The following is a 16,140-nucleotide window of genomic DNA, read 5'->3' as shown; positions in this document are numbered from 1 at the left end:
TGGACTGCCATATGGCTCTGTTGACCCTTGCTGTGCGGGAGGGTTTTTCTTTCTTTCTCCTCGTCCTCCCTTGTCTTTCATTGCTCGGCTTCTTTCTAACTTTTTTTCCCCATTGCTTTACATTAAGTCCTTCCTTCTACTTTATTTTGTCTTCCACTTATCATTTATCTGGGCACATTTTGTTCTTTTACAAACATCCTTTCCCTGTATCTGTCATCCATAAAAGCCTGGATATGACCCACCACACAAAGCTGTGACTCAAGTTACCATGGCAGCAGAGACTGGGATGCCCACTCTTTGTCCAATACTGTTTCCAGCAGGTGACAGGAAACAGTGATGTTGCATGTCTCGGTATGACTGCAGGACCGCCGTAGAGCTGAAGAGGGAAGTGTGTTTACATGCTTAACGCTGCGCTGCTTCTCTTAAATAGAGATCCTGGTTTCTGTCCTGCAAACGACTAAATGTTGCGTCTTTATCCGCTAATCTAATTTAGCAGCAAAATGCGAGTATCAGTAGGCATCCCCATTCTTTTGACATAGGAGTCTTTCTGCAAATATTGTTTTCACCTCCCCTCGCAAGAATTTAACTTTTAACTTCCATGGTTGAATAATGCTGTTCATGTTTTTTGCCGTTTTAAAGACATGGACTGTAAAAAGACAATTTTACACTTATTTGTTACCCTATCCTTTGTCTCAGTCTGCCCCTCTGTCCAGCTTTGTCTGTCCCTGTGAGCAGCTTGGCCATCGTACCCTCTGGTGCCTCCCGGCTCAGGTGCCCGTCACCCCCGCTTTACCACGGTTCCCTCAAAGCCATTGGTCATGGCTGTTGGCCCCTGCTGTGGCGGCATGTGCCCACAGTAGGCCCCCTGCCCAGTCACTGTCTCGTCCTATCTATCTAACCCAGACCAGAGCCTCTCGGCCCAGTCCAGCCTATCTCAGCTCAGCCTGGTTCAGCCTTGGCTTCAGCAACAGCCCAGTGCCACTCCACCCTGGCAGTTGTAGTGTGTGTGTGTGTGGGGTGTGTGTGTGTGTGTGGGGGGGGGGGGTCACAACAGACAGTCGTGAGAATAATCAGACTCATTGTCAAACATCCACACAGTCAAATCTCAAAAGTGCCTTCAGACAGAACTTTTTCACTCCAGTAGTTTCCTGCACCATATTTCATCCAGCACTTGCTTCCATTCCACAACAGACAATAGAGCGCAATACATCTATGATAATGATATGATAATGGCCATCAGAATGTTTTCCACGCTCATCCGACAGCCATTTTGCAGGCTCACTTATTTATTAATTTGAGCTTTGCCCATTTCAAATCCGGCCATCCATCCTGCATGCTGGCTGCCCAGGCTCCAGTCACTGCTTGTCACTCTGAATTTCAAAATGGCTCCAATTTTCCCCCTGATGGCACGGAGAAGTGGCAGGCAGCAGATCGGGGAGGGTGGTCCTAGACATGCTGCCTGCAGCAGGGTTCTATTAGAGAGACGAGAGGGGGGAGAGGAGAGGTTTTTGAGCTTTACGCCAGTAGTGATGTATTCTTTCGTTCTTTTTGTATGATCATTTTGGAGACTGCTTTCTTATTTGGAGCTGTGTGGCATGGCTGATTGGTCCATCTCTGCTTCTGGCGAGGGGGCCGATGTTGGAGCCCTGCCGCTCGCTCTCACAGCTCCCTTTCACAATATATGTATATGCAGTGCAACACTGGAAACTAACTACGAACTGACATGTTGATGACATTCTGAAATTAGATTATTTTGTGAGGTTTTGGGTTTAATGACAAAGGAGGCAAAGAATAACTACCTTGCTGCCTTAATCTTCTCCAACAGGCTATTATGTTTTGTTCCTTAACGAGCGACAACCAGCTATGAGGAGCGGGCGCTCTACCTGGAGGCCATTGTTCAGAACCACAGAGAGGTCATGACCTTTGAAGACTTTGCCTCACAGGTCTTCTCTCCCTCTCCTGGCTATCCAATGAGTGGGACAGGTGAGAACGGAACCACACTGCACCTACGTCCTCCTTCATGTTCTTTCCACTCCATGTCTTTTGCTTTTCTCATTCCGTCTCTCCATCCCGACGTTGCTTCATCACCTTTGAGCATTTTCCCCTCTTGCCTTCGTTCGCCCCCTTGCCTCCTCTCCTGTATTAGCCTCTCCACCTCCTCTACAACACACCTGTTTGCCCCGGTCGCCTCCTCCACCCCCCTCATTCTCTCCACTCTTCTTCCACCCCTACGCGCACTGATGAATATCAAACGGCGGGATCGGCTCTTCACGCCGTCCGACTGACTTCAAACACTCCGCTTTCTCCACTTCCTCAAGCCCCACTCACGCTACTTTGTTCATCTCTTCTTCTTTCAAACTGCATCTTTCCGAGCAATTACTTTCCTATGAATATAAGCAGCCTTGTTAAGTGTGTGTGCGTGCGTGCGTGCGTGCGTGCGTGCGTGCGTGCGTGCGTGCGTGCGTGCGTGCGTGCGCGAACTCATTCACCAATACTTAGAGGATCCGACTGACAAACAGCAGCTCACGGATGTCAGCACAGCACCCGTATCAGTCCATGATGAATACAATGGAGAATGTGTCTTATCGTGTTCTTCCTTCTTGTACCAGCTCTGATCGATCTGCAACAGCACTGAAATCAATACGCAATTGCACTTTTCCACTCTATTGGATCACGACACACATTCTGTTTTGACAAGGGTAGCGCTCCACAATACCACACCATAGATGGCTTGTCATTTTCACATCGGCCAGTGCTTATATGCTTTAAGGGTGGTTGAATATGTGCGTGATACTTCCATCCTGTATGTTGGCATGTGAGAGTGATGTGTCTATACGTTTAAGTGTGTGTAGGACTTCTGATTCTCAGACGGCAGGTGTGCTATTCAGGCTGTTGAGGGCAGGCGAGAGGTAGTCGACTACATTACCATACGGTTTGCCCATAAAATCTCCTCAGACTGACCTCCCGTCACCTCCTTTCATACCCAGCACCAAACCAGCTTAAAGGGAGGGACTGAGAGGAAAAAATAGATACAGATGCAGAGGAATATAGTGGAGAGGGAACTGACGAAGGCCAAAGAGAGAGAGCAAGAAGTACGAACTGACTTTGTAGACGGGTTCTTTTGTAGCCGGAAAGAAATGGGTTAGAGAAAGTAGCCAGGCTTGAGAATAATGTTTCACAGCATGGGACTCTCACTGTCTAATGTGAGAGGCCGTAACATAATGAAGTCTGTACGGCAGTTGTGTGCGCTGCTCGTTCTGAACAGCAATTTGTATTTCTCCGGAATCTACGTATGTAAATGTGTGTGTGTGTGTGTGTGTGTGTGTGTCTGTCTGTGTGTGTGTGTGTGTGTTTCCATTCATATTTTATCCAGGACTCACTTACCCCATGTAACAAAAGTCACTTTCTTGTACGTTAACCATTATAACAGTGCTGTTGAGCACTTTCACAAATTGCCTTTGCTGCTGCTGTCGTCCTTTTACATACTGACAGGTTCATCTTGAGGGTCATTTGTCCAAACCCACAGTACTGTATTTATTTAAATTTGAGTGCCGTTGAATTTCCTGTGTAATTATGGAATATATCCATTTCATGTTGTGGTGCGGCCAAGGAAACGTGACGTGTTCATTATAAGGATCAGTTATCTTCACTGAAGTACTGTGACAAGCTGACACAGAATACTTTCTGTGTCAGCTTGTAGTGTAAAAGAAGAGTTTTTCTCTCATTTGTGAAACACAAATATCTAGAATGTTAGCCTAATGTATTCATAAGAAAATACACACACACACACCAGGTGTGACTACTGGTGGATATAAGGATATAAGATAACCAGCAAAGTTCACATTTGCCTAAGCTAGAACCCTTAAATTTGGTATTTTTGCTTTTTACAAATGACACTATTATTCTTTTGTCAAAATTGTTGCAGATATATTTTCTGTCAATCAATTAATTGTTTAATTGACTAACAGTTAATCCTTGCCTCCACAGTTGTGTGTGTGTGTGTGTGTGTGTGTTTTCATGTATTCTTCTTAGCTGTATCCATAAACTAAAGGCTGCTCTAGATTTTCAAAACCATAGGCATGTATTTATTGCTTCAGGCCACATGAATAATGCATTCAAGTATCCTTTATCGTTGTGGTTAATCATACTGTTCTTTTGTGTCCCATCAATATATATATAGATATATACACACACCGCCATATATATGTGTGTGTGTGTGTGTGTGTGTGTGTGTGTGTATATGTATATGTATATGTATATATATATATATTATATATATATATATATATATATATATATATATATATATATATATATATATATATATATATATATATAGCTTCAATGTATCATTAATGGCTGGCCGACACTGCTTCTCATTCTCACCCTTCTGAAATGTACTTTACTTGCGTCTGTCTGTCTGTCTGTGTGTGTGTGTGTGTGTGTGTGTGTGTGTGTGTATCCATCTGTCTGTCCCTCCTGCTCTGGCTCCCATTGCTGCCACTAACATGTCATCCATGCTCCACGACAGCGTGCAGGCGTTGGCCGGGGATGGTTTGGGACATGGAGTTCCCCTGGGCCAAACTGGACTGTAAGACTCTGCCTGCTTCCTCCACACTAGGCATGACGCCCAGCCACAGCCCACCATCATCCATCCATTCATTCATTTAGGTCACTGTGAACCCCTACGCCATCAAATAACCGGGGGCCGCGCTTGATTTAGCCCTTTTGTGAAAGAAAAGTAGGACTCAAATTCTGCATGCTAATTGCTAAATGACGCGCTCCCTCAGTGAAAGGGCATTTAACCCCGGCCCTTTCCTGTCATCTCTTTATATCTTTTGGCTTTTCAGCATCCTCCACAGTGTCGTCCACCATGTTCCTGAATGCAACCTCACTTTGACCCCGTAACTTCACTTCCTGCATGAGTCAGTCCATCTGTCATACAGACGGCGCTCTGCCCTCGTTGTGATACACCTGCACTGCTTTGCTCCGTTTTTATCCTTTTGTTTTTATGCTTTATGTGTTTTCGTCCTCTAAACCTTTTCTAAATGAAGAGAAAGCAATACTTGTTTTGACTTCAAATCTCCCATATCCCTCCGAGGTGCCCCAGCATCTTTTCCGCTCACCCGAACCCTTTCTCATTTGGATTTCAAAATTGGCCTGATTTTGAAATGTGAATTGGACAGATTAATCCGGTAACATCAGACATTCTGGCCGCAAAGGTGTCTTTTAAGAAGAAAACAAACGAATGGCACTTGATGATTACCGCATCACCCAAATCAGTTCACCTTGTCTAACTCTTCAACCCCTCCAGTGACGACTAACCTCGACGCCACACAAGCCGTCTGAAAACCCCGCTAGTCCAGTGCTTTTCAGCGGCGTTGTGTTCCGCTGCAGTGTGGTATGTGTGTGTCTGCTCTCTCACATGATGCTGTACTCTGTTTTTCCCTTGTAGATTAAAAATATCTTAACGGTCCAAATACTGTATATGGCGGAAGGTAAGCCCCGAGTCAGACCGGAAGCTTGTTTCCGGCCAGCGGCCTACCTACCCCTCGCTCGATCACTCATCCTGTTTTTTCTCCCCTCTACCCCTGCCCTTGTTTTTCATTCAGCACTAACCAAGCTTTACTTACTGAGTGCTCTCACAAAGAGAAGGGGGCACCGAAATCAGGCTGTTTATTTGGGGGGGTGTCCTACTGTTTAGGCCAGGCTGGTAATTGAAAGTGATGCACGGTGGCGACAATTAGCACCTGACTAAGTAGCAGCATGAACAATACGGCTACACTTCTGGCCGTCGCTTCTGCATGTGGCGCGCTTTTATCTCTTCCCTCAGCAAACACTTTTCTCTTTTCTTTCATTCCTTTCTCCCCCCACCCCATTTCCTCCTGTTGGAGTGTGCCTGTTTGCCTGGGGCAGACTCTGAGACTAACACCTGCCGCACTGGAAGATGTCTTTGTCATCTAAAGCCTTGTTTGAACTGCTGCGGAGGGGACCAATGGGATAGCGGGGACATTTAAAGACCCTTTTGGTTTTGCTTCTCTCTCAGTTTCTCCCTTCTTCTTTCCATTTTGAAATTAACCTCAAAAGAGCGGAAATGCTGGGTTCTTATAACGCTAATAAAGATACATTAGCTCCTCTGGATCTGGGTTATTTTTCCACTCAGTAACTTACTATGAAAATGAATTCTTACATAAGGCCATACAGTGAGGAACGACGTTTAGAAACTGATGTAACCACAGTCATTAAGTGCCTCGGTGGGAGTGATGACTGTTTAGTGCAGCATGTTTTAATGGCTGCTAAACGAAAAGGGAAGTCTGTTGAGTGGGTGGATAACTGTACCACACTATTGTCTGTGTATATTAGCTGTAATAGGTGGTTTCCTTCATCCTGTCTGTCATGTGTCTTTACAGCACACACAGACGAAGTTTAGTTTTATAAAACAAAGTGTTTACTGTAGGAATGAGTTGAAGAATACGGGAATGCAGGATTTGTTCTGTCCATCGGGCCAGCCCACATGTTTAGCCAAGCCCATACCCTTTTCTCTTCTTTTTTTTAGATTCATATGCAGATTTGAGAATTCATGTTGGGGACCCCCCCCTCACCTCCCTCCCCTCCCAGCCCTTCACAATACACACACCCAACGTTTCATCCGTAGCCCAGCCCTCCTCTCTCTCTGGATGCTGCCGGTGTCCACTGTGCTGCTGAGTGTCTGTTACTCCAGCCATCTGCTATTCCTTTTAGCCACTGCAACTTGAGATGCCTCAGAAAAATGGCAGAAAATAAAAGGATAGGAAAGAAAATAGGCAACCAGATGCCATCTCGACAAAGCAGAAAAAGTTGTTTAAACTAGGAGCGTGGGGGCTGAGACGGATGGGGGGGGGGGTCTGGGTCTGGTCGGGCACACTGAGGAAGTCAGGGCAGCGTTCACAATACTTGATTGTCCCGGCTTGGTACAGTTGGCCATCCCCTAATCATGGAAGTGAGGTTTTTGAATAAGGACACTGCTTGACAATGGGAAGGCTCCACATGTTCACAACAAGAGCATAATGTGCAATTTAGTTTTCATTCAAAGCATTCTGCTGTCACTCTGCAAACTGAATACTTTTTCTTTTCTTTTTCTTTTTGCCCGTAGATGCAAAGGTTACCTCGTTTCTTTTTAAATATCATATAAGCACCTGGCAAAACTGTATTGGGAAGAAACGCAGCTTTGCTTTTTCACAGCATGTGAAAGAGGCATGTCGTTTCTGAAATATCTTTGATTCGCTTTCTCACCTCTACATTCTAATGACATTAAGGGGTGGATCAAACATTGGAGGTTTTGTGAATGTTGGTGAAAATGAACTGGGTAATCATTTTGGTTGTGGGAGCAGCGACATGCATGACCAAGCATGCTGGGATGAACAGCAATCACACAAAGCCCACTGAACCCCACTGCCACGTCTAACCATCTCCGTCTCTCTCTCCACCGTTGTCTTTTCCTTTCGGTCTCTCTCCCAGGCTCCTTCACCGGCAGCGCGAGCACAGAAGCCGGAAGCACCACGGCAACGACGACGGACTCCGTCGACCAGGTTTCTCCCACAATGCCCCGTGCCACAAAGAACCGAGTTTCCGGAAAACTCCGCCGATCAGCCAGCGCTATAAGCAAATCCTCCAATTGAGCTCTTCAACCCCCCCATCCCACCCGAGTGCAGCCTTTAATCTTTTCACAAAGAACCTCAAAACACCCCGCCGTGACTGCAAGAGTTGTCTTTTTTCGCGAGTTCTTTGTTTTATTTTGTGTGATATAAACATGTAACTGGAGCATATTGCAATTTTTAATTTAAGTGGCAATCATTGATTTCGTTGATACATTTCCATTTGTTGTGGCGTTTAACTGCTCAATCGAGATGGACGTGTGACTAAGCTATTTATGTTCACCCTGGTGGTTTCAGCTTAAGAATCAGCAGCATAGGAAGACGTAGGAGTCTTAAAGCGACCTGTGATAACAATGTCATTTTTATTCTCATTTTCTAGTGCAGTCTCGGGGCACTGGAGAGGGAAAGTTCTTACTATAGTAAGGGAACGGAAGCCTGCTTCACTTTGTTTCTACATCTCTATCTATCTCTACACTTAATGCGATAAAGCACTGAATGATACGGCTGTAAATGGCACCATGCTGAAACTGCACAAAAGATTGGTATCCATTTATAGATGTGTCTGCCTTTTATACCTCCTTCTGCACCTGCCACAACCTTTCTGTGTCAAAGATAACCACTTCAGTTGGTGACCGTTGTCGTGCTCGTGCTCGTCGGCACCAGTTTGGACTATGTTGGTGAACCATCTCCCCTACACTGAAAAGGAGAAAACACTGAAGCACGGGGAAATAAATCCCCAGAACGATTCGTACTCACTGCACTACCACACAGGCTTCCGGGGCACGGAGTCCCTGCAGTCCGAGCAGTCAGAGGCTTTCTTAATTGTTTTGAACCCAGAGTGGACAATCAATGACGTCTTTCTAACTTTAGCTGAAAAGGAAAGAAAGAAATTTGTTTTTGTTTTTTTTATCATATTAATTTTCCTTTTTAAATGAATTCCGATGGATTGTGTCACGATTTGATTTATGCAACTCTGCTGGAATGAGAAAAGACTGCGTTTGTAATTGTTTTCTGATGTTGTTAACATAGGCTCATGTCCGGTAATTGAATAAGTTCCTCCTGTCTCTTTCCTCTGCGATCAGTTTCCCTGTCCTGTGAAGCTCAAGACATCGACATTCCAACGTTCGCGACCAACGTTTTTGCACTCGCCGTCATCGATTTAACTAGCATTGAATGTTTTTCTTTGTTATTGGATGTGAATTGCTTTAAATTGTATTTTGTCTGTTTCTGGATGTATATAGAAAGAAGTATCTGATGATTATTTTATTTGTTTGGCCTGTTCTGTTTTATTATGTATTCTTGTGCTGTTTAGAGGAAAAATACCGGCAGAGCCTCAGGTGAATATTACCTCCATGCACCTGTACACACGTGTGTGTGTGTGTGTGTGTGTGTGTGCGTGTTTTGTGTGTGTGTGAGTTTCAGAAAGAGCTTCTCACTGTGCCTGTGTAATGTCTGTCCTGTAAGATGCTGTCCAACACCACCTTTCCTCCCCATAATCAGATTTTAGTTCCTCCTCTTCGTAGTCTGAGACAGACCATGGACACCCTGCGTCACATCTCCCCGTTAGCAGCGTTAACTCAGTCTTTTTGTTTTTTTCCATCCTCTGTGTGTCTAAAGGTCACTGTCTTGTGCTTCCCTCAACAAAAACAACAGCAGATGGATTTTGAATTGCGGGGTTCTCTATTTAGTCTTTATTACAGGTGGTGCGCCGCTCCGTCGTTATCTGTGAATGGATCAAGTGGCACCAACTCCTCCCCCTCCGCTTTCCCATGATCCTCTCCCCATGTCGCCTCCTAAGGCCAAGGGAGGGGTGGCTGTTCTGGGTTTAGGTGGCATGCCAGAGCTGAACTCGAACAGCCCTCCTAGCAACGGCCAGGCCGACGCTCTCACTTCTCCAGCCTGCCCGCTCGGGGTTGTCATGGTAGCCAGGTGTCCCCCGCCCCCCCCCCCCCCCCCCCCCCCCCCCCCCCACACACACACACACACACTGTGCACTCACACCCTCTGAGGGCTCCACCCAAGCTGCAGCACTATCCCCATCTGTTGCACTACTATGCCTTACTTTCCCCCATGCTCTCCTGTCATGTTTCTGTCTTCCCTCACACGTCGCCTCCTTTTGTTTATTTATTCCCCGAGCAAAAAATGGGGAATCCAAATAGCAGAAGGATGGATGGATCCTTTTTTTTTTTTTTTTTTTTAAGCTTTTTTTTTTTTGAAGAATTTACAGATATATAGACCTGGATCACATGTATGTTTTGTTAAAATTATTTCCCCCCAAAGCCACTTGAAGGAACCGCTGATGCTGATCTTAAAGATTGTAGGTTATAGAGGATGTATGTTAAAAGGGGTCTGTGCTCCCCCTTTGGTGGCTTAGTCGCTGAGATGTTAGATTGGACCAAGATAAGGATTGTGTGTCTTAAATACGTGAAGATAATGAGCTAGTGTTAGGCCTAGTATGTTTTGTTTTTTTCAACTGGTTTCAGAAATCCTTGTACATTGTGTCAAATTTGAGGGCTTGAGCGCCTTCTGAATATAAATATATTAATGCCTGTAATATAATCTTTGTATAAGAGAAAGGAAAAAAAAGCTTGAAGATTTCATCATTACTTGTCAACATATCAAACTGTTTTTAACGACCGAAGTCCTATCTTTATTAGAAATGTGAAAATTGAAACATTTCATTAAATTAATTTGGAATTCTAAGTATCTTTGTCCTTTTTTCCTTCTCAAAAACCGTTCAGCTAATTGTGTAACCTCAGATTTTGCGTGTGCGTGTGTGCACGCTGACATGATGGTGCTGTTTCCATGGGCTTTCTGACCCTGGCTCAGCCACACTAGCAGCAGGGGTAACCTGACCCTCCTCCCATCTGTCTCCCCTGCTGCTCAGCCCTGCTTAGGGAGGCCAGGATAATGGAACATCACCAGGAGGTACAGGTGCAATGGTTGCAGCACCTACGGGTGCCCTGTCTCGCCTGGGTCACATAAAGACGCAAGAAAAGCACTTGACCGTAATTGGAGCCCCTAAAACTGTGTGAGAGAGAGGGTGAGAAAGAAGCCTATAATGTTACCTCATTTTCACCCAGCTCAGCGCCGTCTGCCTCGGTCATTGACGATGAGGTGGTTTACAACACAACAGGCAGGGTCTGAGTGTCCCAGCCCCTCTGAGGCTGACATTCTCTGTTATTACTACTCGATTGTATTATCCCATGTGTTTGTTAATATTTCACACTGCTCCCATGTAGTCCGTCTTCACACTTCAAATATCTCTCTGTCTTGATGTATTGTCACTGATGCCTTAAGGGGGAGTAACACTCATTTAAATAAATAAAAAGTGTGTTAACTTGTTTTTCAATTGGCCTTGGATAGGTTTATTGTATTAATGAGCAGGAACAACTCTGTAGTAGCAACAAAAAAAGAAGGAGAAAGAGAAACACGAGATAGACAGACGGATAGTTTTTTTTTTTTTTTTTTAATCCTTTTAACAAATTGAGCATTTTTTTTCCAGCCAGTGATAATGCTCTGAGGTGAACATTGCTGACAGCATGTCTATTAGGGCTGAAGTGACACAGTTGGAGGCTGCCTGCTAAATTACAACTGACTTAACGCTTTACAGGTGCTGGGGGTCAGATATGGAGCCAACCAAGCCCTCGTGTGTCCTAAATCAGCACAAATCGAACTACATGAGTCTTCTGAAGCAGACAGATGTTTTACAGCTCCAGAGGTGAGTGTGATCCACCACCTCTTTGTCCTCCTGTCATGTCCTGACATGGTATTAAGGAGGGAATTTATGATTAGGCCCTAAGTGCTTCTCTGTGGCAGCAGCGAAACGGCGTCTATTGAGCCACTGCAGCTGATTTACTGGCATCAGTCTGATAAATGGGATGGAAGGCAAAGGTTTGTCCAAGGGGCTCCTGAGGCTTCTTTTTCCTGTTGAGGACGAATATATGCACTTTGGAGTGTGGCCCTGATGCAGAAGAGAAACGAGAAGTGGAATTCTAACATTGTTCAAACTTTTAGGGTGTTAAATGATACTGTTATTTGTCATGCATAAGAAGGCTAATAAGAAACTAAACCACCTCCTCGGGCATAAAAGCAGGGTTGAAACTGCCCTTCACCTCCTTTGAACAATTGATAGACAGAAAATGTTTCTGCATTTTTTTTATTTATTAAGATTCTAAAGCCATACAATACTTAAAAAATAATATCATAAAAGAAGTAAAGATTTGTTTTAGTTTAAAGGTAATTTGTAATGCTCTTTTACGCAAAGCTTTACACTGGGTAATTGTCTTAATTTGGGTCCTGAGAATAAGACCACAGAAATCCGAGGCCTCAACGTCTCAAAGTAGTCCATGTCCTATTTAATCTGTTCTACATGTATTCTGTTTCATTTGATATATGATTATTATTATTATTATTATGATTATTTTTGCCATATTGGAAATAATTCCCCTTAGACTTTCCTAAAGAGAAACAATTCCAGGAGACACATAATGGACAATCAAAATAGGATCAACAAGCGTATTATTTAAACATTTAAATGATTCATGTCTTAAAACTCCCCGCAGAAAATATGGGGATTGCTGTTAAGAAATCAAGTGAATTGCCGTCGTGTCCGTTTTCACTCTGAAAAAGTTAAGCCACCCAGAGACACGTGTCCTTTTGAAAATATTTTTATTTCGATAGACAACAACGATATACACATACAATCAAAGCGCTATAAAAGCCAACATTTAAGAAAAATAACTTGTCCTTAAAAAAGATTGCATCTAAGGTAAGAGCTTTACGTTTTTTTTTTTCTTTCTTTTTTCAAGAGCTGCGGAGATTGAAGATTAAAACCCGACCCACGACACTTATCACAACTCGTGAATTTGACCCAAAAGAAAAAGAAAACAAAAAATAAACATTTTGGCTATACGACATGTAAACTGCCAGAACGATTCACGGAAGAAGTCACAACAAACACAACAATAAGTTACATTAAAAATAATTAGAATAAATAAATAAATAAACATATGATGAAAAATATTGCAACAATTCTTCAATAATAATAATAATAATATTAACATAGTAAAATATGTGCCAGCATTCAAAATGAAAACAGTCTATGTTGACTTTTCTTTTTTTTAAGGCAGTTATACAGCAGGATTTGGATGTGTATGTATGTCGGACTAGGCTTATACTAAAGGCATTCGTGGTTCTACTAAACAGGGAATGCTTCAGTCACTCTCTTTTTCCCACCAATACAAAGTTGACAAGTTCTGTCGTCCACAAATAGCGTAAAGCTACAGCGATAGAGCAATCACAGTCAGTGAATCCGAAAGGCGTTGATGGAGAAAAAGGATTTCTGAGAATTTTAAGACATTTCTTAGGTCTAGAAGCTATCATTGAACACGTGTGCTGTCCTAGAAAAATACCCTTTTAACAGTCAAACTAACGCTTTGTATTCTTTTTTTTTTTCTGAATAAACTAATTTGAGAGAAAATCTCAAAATAGGCCTATGTGTAATTCAAATATAGAGAGAAGCATTCAACAATCACTGATTGGCATGGAAAAGACACCTCATTAAACACCACTTAAACATCAAACCGCCCTGCCTTTCATTGGCCTAAAGTTATGGCAGTGAGCGTCACAAACTCTTCTTTTTTTTTTTAAACCCCAAAGCCACTTTTTTTAAATTATCATTAGTATTTTCCCCTCCATCAAAGGCACAAGTTTAGTGTTGTCTTTAGCAGGCGGGGCGCACCGGCATCTGGAGCAGGATCACCTGCCTGTTCTCCGAAGGGTGGCACTTATTTATGTGCCTGGTGAGCCCCGGCGAGCTGTAGAGAGTGGCGGGGCAGTATTTGCACGGGTAAATCTGGGAGGAGTGCATGAGGCGCAGGTGTCTCTCCTGGCCGGCCCTGCTGGTGAAACTCTCCCCGCACACCGGGCACAGCAGGCAGTCCACCGGGCTCAGATTGAGAGGGCTTTGGTTTGAGGCTTCCTCTGAGGATGATGATGATGATGATGATGATGCTGAGGAGGAGGAGGAGGAGGAGGAGGAAGAGGAGGATAAGACCGGAGTCTGCTCTGCCGGGCGGTCGCCGGTTTGAAACCCGTGCTCCTCCAACACTTTCTTTTGCAAAGCCTGGTGTGCCATGATGTGTTTTCTTAGGTATGCCTGTCGCTTAAACCTCTTCCCGCAGTACTGGCAGTCATATAAGCCATCTTCAGAGCCCGACTCGGACAGAACTGGGCTCGGGGTTTCTCTGTCACTCATGTCTTTGGCTTCGTCGGTGACTGACTTGACACCTATCGGTGGCATTTTGGCCATTTCGGGTTTGATGCCCTGTGCCGGTGGCATCGCCGGTGCGCCGGTGGTCCGGGGTTTGTGCCAGCGGCGATGAGAGGCGAGATTGGCCGGGCAGCTGAACATCTTGTCGCACTCGGGACACCGGTACTCGACCCTGACGATGCGGGAGCACTTATGCTGAGCCAGAGAGAAGGGGTCCACGTACGCCTCCTTGCACAGCTGACACACAAACTCCCCGAGAGGCTTGTTTCCTCCGGACTGCGACCTCGGCTTCATCTCCACCGGCCCCTCTTTGATTTTGAGACCAAGCACGGGAGAAGTCGTCATCTCGTCTTCAAAGTTGAGTTTCCTAATGGCTTTTGGTTTCTTGGAGGCGGGTTTAGATTTGCGCTCTGTACCGTCAGCTGCGGCTCTTTTGGTGCCCACCCGGTTGCTCGGTGCGGGGAGGCTGCTGCTGGTGGTGCCGCTGCGGCTGCTGTTGCTGGTGCCGATTTTCAGGTCGACCGGGGCGTACAGGAGGTGGTCCAGGCCGGAGAGGGAGGCAGGTGTCGGGAATGACTCGGCAGAAATCGGCGAGCCCAGATTGAAACTTCGCTCAAAATATCCCCTGTCGTGCTCCTTGCTGGTGGGCCGGGTGGGGCTGTAGAGGGCTTGGCACACCGCCTCTGGGTTGCCGAACTGTACCGGCTTCTCCAGTCTTGGCACAGGCACGTCGGCTGCTCTGAAATCCGGAGAGGCTGCGAAGCGGTCTGGACTGGACGCCACGGACAACGGCGGAGAGGGGTCCACATAACTCGGAAAGGCAGCTGGGGTGGGTTGCTCCTGGAGGTCATCTTCATCTGACCGAGTCCTGTAGGAAATATGTGTAGATTTCTTGTTTCTTTTTACCAGGAATCCTTTGGGCATCTTGGCGAGTAACAGCGGAAAGGCACTTCAGGGAGGTGGGCGAAGTCTGGAGTATCCAGGTTTGTTAAAAATATGGCAACTCTAGAAGCTTGTGGGACTTTATCTCCCCGGTATATCGATTCTTCTGTTGCTGAAATGTTTTCGTCTCCAAGGCATAGCTCCACTCTTTTTATGCCGGAATGATGCTATTGTTCTCGCCCCCCCCCTTTTGCAGAATCCCCGACCAATCAGATGAAACCTGGGTCCCAGTGGATTGGATTGTGGGAGGGCTCAGAGACGGGGTTTGGTGGATTTCGTTGGAGGATGTGCAGATAGCTTAGCAGATGTACTGGCGGTTTATTACATTAATGTGTGCGCGCAGCCCCTCCCCGACAGAGGCACACGACGGGACCCTCCTCTTTTTACGGTCTGATAGGCCCCTATACAAATGCACACGTGCCACGGCTTTGTGGCTCTCCACTGGGGGCCCCGGAGTTGCCAAAAGGAAATGTCCGTCACTGCCACAATCATCACAATTTAGAATTAAGACAGGGATGAGACAAGGTTGGTTAAATACAAACCCAAAGCTGCATTTCTTTCAATTGCAATGTTGCTCAAAGAGACAATTTAGCTAAATAGGACGAACTGTGAGACCAGATTCTCTCAGTTCAGTGTTTCACGTCAATACATATATTTATTTACCTCCACGCGTTTTAGAGTTGTTTCTTCTCTCTATCCACGCTCCTGGTTTACGCACGACCGTTGCCCACATTACGCATGCCTTACAAGAGGCCAACAAGGTTTTATAGACCTTTATTTTATTATGTCTTAAATAAACACTATAGAGGGAGTGGTTCTTTATTGTAGGGCACGTGTCTGTCTCGGTTTAACTCGACATATAAATCAGACATCTTGCTGCATACATAAGTAATAAGAAGGCCCTCTGGTCTTTGTGCACAATAGCCACGTCTGCCCGTTCTTGAATATCCTTGTCTTTTTTTTTGTCGTTTGAAAGGCAAATTGACCTCTTAACGGGACTCACGGCCAATCTGGCCCACAGAGACGCGTGCTGGGCGGAATCAGTGCTCCAGACAAAGAAGGCCGCAGCCGAGGCTTGTGTAGCAAAATGCTGCAGAGATATGCAAAGCTAAAGTGAAGCTGCTGTTCCTCTATACAGTGTGGGACGGTCGTTTGTGCTCATACGTGCTGTTTTCAGGATGATAATTGTTGTTGTTTGGTCTCAGATTGCTAAAAGAAGTGTGTAAGCTTCAATATTAAAGTTCGCATTGAATCCAAACTTAAGCAAGTGAAGATGTGTGTTCTACTTTA

General features: G+C 45.1%; 2 protein-coding genes across 2 annotated transcripts in view; one reads left to right on the top strand and one right to left on the bottom strand.

The window, feature by feature from the left end:
- The window catches only part of ralgapa2 (Ral GTPase activating protein catalytic subunit alpha 2), an 84,612-nt gene extending 75,615 nt beyond the window's left edge, over positions 1–8,997 (top strand). Inside the window, 2 exon segments of the mRNA XM_034525332.1 lie at positions 1,862–1,983; positions 7,498–8,997. Of these exon segments, the coding sequence (XP_034381223.1) occupies positions 1,862–1,983; positions 7,498–7,658 (283 nt within the window). The 3' untranslated portion in view covers positions 7,659–8,997.
- A 4,362-nt stretch (positions 8,998–13,359) lies between these two features.
- insm1b (insulinoma-associated 1b) lies at positions 13,360–14,832 on the bottom strand. Its single transcript, XM_034525321.1, has one exon. It carries the CDS (start codon positions 14,830–14,832, stop codon positions 13,360–13,362), a length of 1,473 nt encoding a protein of 490 aa, XP_034381212.1.
- Between the last annotated feature and the right edge of the window lie 1,308 nt (positions 14,833–16,140).

This window comes from Cyclopterus lumpus, chromosome 22 (genome assembly GCF_009769545.1).
Source record: "Cyclopterus lumpus isolate fCycLum1 chromosome 22, fCycLum1.pri, whole genome shotgun sequence".
Taxonomy (NCBI): Eukaryota; Metazoa; Chordata; class Actinopteri; order Perciformes; family Cyclopteridae; genus Cyclopterus; species Cyclopterus lumpus.
This window is presented reverse-complemented; position numbering and strand designations above follow the sequence as displayed.